Source organism: Amblyomma mixtum, chromosome 8 (genome assembly GCF_055824585.1).
Source record: "Amblyomma mixtum isolate Tamu chromosome 8, ASM5582458v1, whole genome shotgun sequence".
NCBI classification, from domain to species: domain Eukaryota; kingdom Metazoa; phylum Arthropoda; class Arachnida; order Ixodida; family Ixodidae; genus Amblyomma; species Amblyomma mixtum.
The window spans coordinates 63,247,917-63,255,136 of NC_143019.1; the positions used below are offsets into that span (position 1 = coordinate 63,247,917).

General features: G+C 48.4%; 1 protein-coding gene across 1 annotated transcript; it reads left to right on the plus strand.

Moving 5' to 3' along the window:
• Positions 1 to 3,875: 3,875 nt before the first annotated feature.
• Positions 3,876 to 5,073, plus strand: LOC149332747 (uncharacterized). Its single transcript, XM_089555861.1, has one exon. The coding sequence runs from the start codon at positions 3,913 to 3,915 to the stop codon at positions 4,480 to 4,482; it is 570 nt and encodes a 189-aa protein (XP_089411987.1). The 5' UTR covers positions 3,876 to 3,912; the 3' UTR covers positions 4,483 to 5,073.
• Positions 5,074 to 7,220: the final 2,147 nt, after the last annotated feature.

Consider the following 7,220-nt stretch of genomic DNA (forward strand, 5'->3'; position numbering starts at 1 on the left):
CCCCTAACTCGATCAGACTGCCATGGGTGACGCCCTCATAATCCTAACACTTTTTCGGTAGCCTTCGACATCGACCTTTCTACTATTTGCTGTGCGATTTCAACGTAGGTGGTCGAAATTACTCCGGAGCCCTACAAAACCGCACCTCTTTTTTGCTTCTTGTTTCACTCCCAGGTTCCTCCCTTTCCTCACGGCGCAGTTAAGATTCTCACCGAGAAGTGAAACAGCTAGTTACTGCGCCTTTCATTTTCTCAAATAAGAAAATTTTCATGACCAATTTTAATCTCCGGTTGCATCTCTGCGTAGGCAGCAAAGATCCTGGAGAAGAACCAAGTCGAGGTCTAAATTCTCCTTATCTGGGCTCCCGCGCACCAAGCTTTCTAGGCAGGGTATGAAGGGGCAAACTAAATAGCTCGAGGTCTCACATACCGAGCTGGCTCCCATCCCCCCTCACATACAATTCGGACAAACGCAGGCTGATAGAATACAGGGATACAGTTAAGCACTATAGACTACACCAGAAGCTATACCCGGAAGCTGATTGCAAGCTCAGTAAAAAGGACAAAGCAGTTTCAAGGCGGTTACAGAGGGGCACATACCCGAATCCGCACATAGTAGGCAAACGGCACCCGGGCCAATACGATGCACACTTTTCAAGGGACAGGCAAGCATGATCCACATGACATGGACATGCACACACATATTAAGCAAATGACACCCGGGCCAATACGATGCCAACTTTTCAAGGGACAGGCAAGCATGATCCACATGACATGGACATGCACACACATATTAAGCAAATGACACCCGGGCCAATACGATGCCAACTTTTCAAGGGACAGGCAAGCATGATCCACATGACATGGACATGCACACACATATTAAGGAAATGGCACCCGGGCCAATACGATGCAAATTTTCAAGGGACAGGTAAACATGATCCAAATGACATGGGCATGCACACACTTTGAAAACAATTCAGGGCCCATTAGAAATGAAGAAACATGGGAGGCTATGATGCTCAGCTCGGACACAGATAAGCAAAAAGAAGTCATCAATCAAGCCCAGACAGCCGCATGGCCCCAAGGGATCCTGGCCGACTCTTAGCCTTGGAGGTTAAAACCTAGAGGGAGGTGTGAGCCTTCTCACCCCTATCCGAAATCAGCTACATCGCTTCCCTCTGTAGGGTTCTCTTTGCAGTGCTGTTTCCAAAATTATTTCCTGGCTACGTGGTTCCTATACATGGGAGCTCCCCTGAGCAGCAAAAACCACGAAGGATCTTCGCCGTATTTGCAAATCAATGCAGGTCTTCCGTGTTCTGAAATCGCGTTTTCTCAGAGTGCGCGCACTGTGGGCTTGCTGCTTGTATGCGTAGGGTAAAACGCCTAAGTCACGATCACTGGTCGCAATTACTCAGAAAATAATTTTGGGATACTGATCTGACTGAATCTTGAGGCATGCTACGACGGGCTTCGTAATCATTTTGTCGTTCAGCAGTCCGTTATAAAGGAGTCTGTAAAGCGTGGCGCTGCCGCTTTATTTCGGCAAATTTGCGCTTAGCCTGTTTCTCGAAGTTGACCACGCTCCTTCGGAGGCATTTCGTTCGACACGAGCAGCGGGTTGTAAATTATTTCACTTGCTCGCATGCCGCCGCGGTGGCTCAGTGGTGATGGAGCTCGGCTGCTGACCCGAAATACGCGGGTTTGATTCCGGCAGCAGCGGTCGAATTTCGATGAACGCGAAATTCTAGAGGCCCGTGTACTGTGCGGTGTCCGTGCACGTTAAAGAACCCGAAGTGGTCGAAATTTCCGGAGCCCTTCACTACGGCGTCCCTCGTAGCCTGGGTCGTTTCGGGGCGTTAAACCCCCATAAACCACACCAACTTTCTCGCAGCTGTCCATGCCACGTGCCCCATGCACGCACCTGTTAGGTGCCTAATAATAATATTATGTTCATTGCCACTATAGATAATTACAATATTCATTAGGCCCGTCTAAGCTAATAGCGGCTTGTGGGACTTGGCCCGGCAGTAATAATAATAATATTAAGAAGAACAACAACAACAACAATAATGTTTCATTTTACAAAACGAAAACAAAGTTCCAGAATACTACTATAAAATGTTTTTTTTTTATTTTGAGGGAATTGATTGCTTGATTGAAACCGTATATTTACAATCTTCTTAGAGAATGTGGGTGGGCTGCCTAGTACGGCAGTCCACTGGTTATCACTGCCCGTTTTATTCTCCCCACCAGCAAATGCTGGCGGTCATGTTCATCACTGAGCAGAATAGCCTCCCACTGCTCCTCCGAGGGACTTGGAAGGGGGGGTGGGTCAACTGTGGTACTGAATTGACAGGCCCAAGCCATCTCGTACAGGTTATAGCTATATACCTCTCCACAGTACGGGCACTGCGGAGAGTAGAGTGTGGAGTACTACTGGTGTAACCGAGCTGATATTGGGTATGTGCTGGTTTGTATTCTTCTAAAAGTGGTCTATTTAGGCTTATCAAGGGATTTATGTAGCGTTGGGAACATTTGCCGCGCTGTCCTCCTCTGTTAACACGAATTAGCCTATATAGGAGTAAAAAGGGAGTAATCTGTCCTCAAGCGTACTCCATATTGTGGGCAGTGTATGCTTCCCAAGACCTGCGGTAGACTTCTATCACTAAATATACGGTATACATACGGTTGGTGACGGAAACAAATTCCCTCTTCAAAACATGCGACGTTCTTCTCTAATGTTTTTAGTAACATCAAGACCTCCGGTGCCGTGTTTAAAAGCGTCCTCCCATTGCTAACTGCATGAAGTTACGAAGCTTTGCAGTGGGACTATGCCTCCGCTGGCAAGAGCAAGCATTCTGTATATTTAGTGACCGAAATCTACCCCGGGACTTGGGCAGTATGTCCCGCCCCTAAAAGGGTGTGCGCTAGAGGAGAGCTTAGTTCCTTTTTACTCCTATATAGGCTTATGCTTGTTTAGAGTGACATAAGGAAAGACGCAATAGCTGCCTCATGGGCACCTTAACTGCATCGTGAAGAAGGGACGAAGGAGGCAGTAAAAGAAGGAAGAAGGAGGTCACGCCGTAGTGTTCTTCGTAGCCACCTGATGTTCTCTCACGTGCACTGACGTCGCACAGCATATGGTTTCTTTTTTTTTTATCTTTTGCGCCATCGAAACGCGGCCAACGCGACCGGGATTTGATCCCGCGCCCTCTTGTACAGCAGCCGAGTGCTGTAGCCACCATGGCGAGCGACCGGTGCCTTAGTTCGAGAGCCACTCCCGCAGTACATAGCACGTAGCCGAAGGAGCACCTCTGGCAGCTTACGGGTACTATAGCAACGCCGCCGTGGTGGCTCAGTGGATAGAGCGCTCGGCCACTGATGATCCTGGCCGCGGCAGTCGCGTTTCGACAGAGGTGAAATGCAAGATGCTCGAGTGCTGTGTGATAGGTCACTGCATGATAAAGAACTCCTGGTGGTCGAAATTTATCTGGAGACCCCACTACTGTGTCCCTCTTCTCGTTTCCTTACGTATTTCATTCCATCCTCCACCACGGCGAGGTGGAAGTGTCCACCGACGCGAAAGGAGCCCGTATGCTGTGCAAACGTCAGTGCACGTTAAATATCCCCAGGTGGTCGAAATTATTCTGAAGCCCAACACTGCGGCACTTGTTACGGCTCTTGTTGCGGCATTGGTACAGTGGCAGTGTACCAATACTGCCACCGTAAGCGCTGACGCACCCGCCTGTCTGCTGCTAAAAAATCTCAAGCGTCGTGCGTGCTAGACAAGCTACGACTTATGGAGAGAACGACGTCGTTGCCCCTTTGATTCTCGCCTAATAAAATTACGTTTTCGTCACTGCATCCGCACCCAGGTACACTGGACGTTCGTGGAGAGCCCTGAGTCAACATGGCTGCCAGCGACGTCCAGGATGTCGTTCACATCACCGCACCTCCAGTGACGCACAAGGCCAGCGCTGTCAGCACGTCGGCCCACTCTACCGCATCGGCAGGATCCAAAGCGGGCGAAGGGAAGCCCATCGAACCGGCCGAACGCAAGCAGTCACAGCCTGTCGTCGAGGAGAGGCCCGCTGAGGAGGCTCCTGTACCCCAGAAGCCAGCCGAGGAGCCAAAGCCGGACCACGAAGAGCATCCCAAGCCGGCGGCTGAACCGGAGCCCAAACCGGCCGACGAAAAGGTGCCAAAGTTAGAAGAAAAGCGCCATTCAAAATCTCATGTCGAAAATGTAAATTTAGATGAAAAGCATCATTCAAAATCTCATGCGGAGAAGGTAGATGAAAAGCGTCATTCAAAATCTCATGTCGAGGAGGAGCCGAAGCCTGTAGAAGAGAAACATGGCAAGCCGTCCGAGAAAGAAGACCAAAAACAGAAAATGGAACAGAAGCAGGACCAACATGAACAGAAACAGAACCAGCATGAACAGCCGCCGGCGAAGAAGAAACATTGCGTGATAATGTGATGAATTGGGCGAGTGACGTCTCCATCGGGAAAATCATATAGGTCGATGGCCGCTTGAGGCAGTAACGTTTTCCATCCACATCAAAGACTGCATGGTCTACACCGCGTTCTCGGAAGTGACTGCCATAATTGTGCTCAGACAAGGAACTTCTGCCTGCCAGGAGTGGACGTCTCTGAAGCGCAAAATTTCGTCCTCAAGTGCGTCTTCGGTTACCAGTCATAGTATAAAAATTCTGGCATTTCCGTTCCGCGCAAGAACGTCTAGGAAAATGGAAGCGGTGACCGAATTGCGTTAGGTAACAACTGCTTGAAAATTAACTCGTTCTGTTGGGGTAGGTGACGAAATTCATACACTCCATAATATCATGTGACTAAGCCCGTGGAGTGCTTCCTTAGTGAAATTTTGGACGTTTACGTTGCAGTGAAAACTTTGTGAAGAGTTGCAAAAAATTTGATGGCATTTGAAAAAAAATGAAACTTCTAACAATTATTATGCTGAGCGCTAGAAACTATTGTTTGCTAGCAAAAAAAATTGTTGGCATTTGTAGGAGTGTAAAAATCTCAACAGGTATCCTTGTCTGCTGCACTCTGATTTTATTTTTCCTTCAAAGTGAGAGCCGTGTAGAGCCTTAAAATGTCAAATAGCGCGGCAGCGGGGTCTTCAGAGGCATCAGGGTGACGTCCTCGGGATTCCCAGCTGTATCATCAAGCACGAGAAGCGTGTTTGGAAGAAGGCCGAGTATAAGACACAGGACAGCGCTAACTCATATCCACAAGCACAAGACCCTTTCGAAGACATTAAAGGGAAAGTGCATAGGTTTTAGAAATCAACGAGCTTAAGAGGGTCGAGTGAGTGAAACTTACAGGTAAAGCATGCGAAGTCTTTTTGGGCTAGCACTTCAAATAGTTAAGTAATCACCGATTAAAATCCGGACGCCATTCAAGATTTTCCGCAGCGCCCAACGCCAACTGGGGGGCGCATGATGACGTCATCGAAGGTATCGGTACATTTCCAACGCACAAACGCCTGCTTTGAAGGAAAACCAACGTCATCGAAAGCGAACCCTGCCGCGAGTTGTTTGGCAGCGCCTAACGAATCGGGGCAGAATGTGGCTGACGACAGCGGTAATTTGAAATCATACCTTCCGTGACGTCACACTAAGTTTCTCTGCACTCCTCTGGTGCATTGAGGAGAAGCGCAAAATTCAATCGTCGATTACGTCACTATTTTAAATGCTAGTGCAAAAACACTTGGCATGCTTTACCTACAGCCTATATAGATTTGAATCCTTGAATATCGCGAAATTCTCAAACAAGTGCTGCAGTTGCCCTTTAAGCTCATCCATGACGAAGAATTTTGTACAGCGGGTGACTGGAAATACCAGAAGATCAGATGTGGAAGACACAGCGATTGTCAATTTGTCACGCTGCTTCGCACAAAACAAGCTAGAGTTTCTGTGGAAGCTGTATAGCTTTCCTTTGTGGCCGTATGGCTGCGCTCGGGTGGACGTCAATGAGTAATTACTCCCTTATTACAAATCTACTCCACCTTGGGGGATTCCCCTAAATATTTGGTCAACACTGTTTCCACTTCGAGTTATTGATCAATTCACTCTCGCCCTACCATAAGCTTGCCGTCCCGGTTAGCTCAATTGGTAGAGCGACTGCTCCGGTGTAGCGGTGGTCCCGGGTTCGAACCCCGGACCAGGACGAATTTTTCTTTAACTACGAAGTTTCTGTGAAAGCTGTATAGCTTTCCTTTGTGGCCGTATGGCTGCGCTCGGGTGGACGTCAATGAGTAATTACTCCCTTATTACAAATCTACTCCACCTTGGGGGAGTCCCCTAAATATTAGGTCAACACTGTTCCCACTTCGAGTTATTGATCAATTCACTCTCGCCCTACCATAAGCTTGCCGTCCCGGTTAGCTCAATTGGTAGAGCGACTGCTCCGGTGTAGCGGTGGTCCCGGGTTCGAACCCCGGACCAGGACGAATTTTTCTTTAACTACGAAGTTTCTGTGAAAGCTGTATAGCTTTCCTTTGTGGCCGTATGGCTGCGCTCGGGTGGACGTCGATGAGTAATTACTCCCTTATTACAAATCTACTCCACCTTGGGGGGATGCCCCTAAATATTTGGTCAACAAGCATAAAAGTTTGATCGTTACGGTCGCTTGGGTGCTGACTGATAGAGCTTGCGCCCCTTCGCGTTTTTTCATGCTCAATTTTTATTTGTCATGCGATACATTAAATGATGGCTTAGTTTAGTTTAAGGGGTTTAATGTCACAAAGCGGCTCAGGATATGAGGGGCGCCGTATAGTGGAGAGCTGCGGAAATTCCCACAAGCTGGGATTCATTAACGTGCACTGATATCGCACCACACACGGGCCTCGGACATTTCGCCTCCATCGAAATGATACGTTATATGAGTATTGTCTCCTCGGGGCAATTAACCGCACCTTGTGCCCCCAATTCGTTCGTATGAATTGTATGGAGAGAGTATAATGCACCTAAGACGGCTATGTAACAATTATTTCATTTAATTCTATTCGATTGCCGCCGCGGTGGCTCAGTGGTTATGGTTCTCGGCTACTGACGCGAAAGACGCGGGTTCGATCCCGGCCGCGGCGGTTGAATTTCTTTGGAGGAGAAATTCTCGAGGCCCGTGTACTGTGCGATGTCAGTGCACGTTAAAGAACCCCAAGTGGTCGAAATTACCGGAGCCCTCCACTACGGCGTC

Excerpts from the sequence above, each read along its gene's own strand:
- LOC149332747 (XM_089555861.1), top strand. The coding sequence starts at position 3,913 with ATGGCTGCCAGCGACGTCCAGGATGTCGTTCACATCACCGCACCTCCA.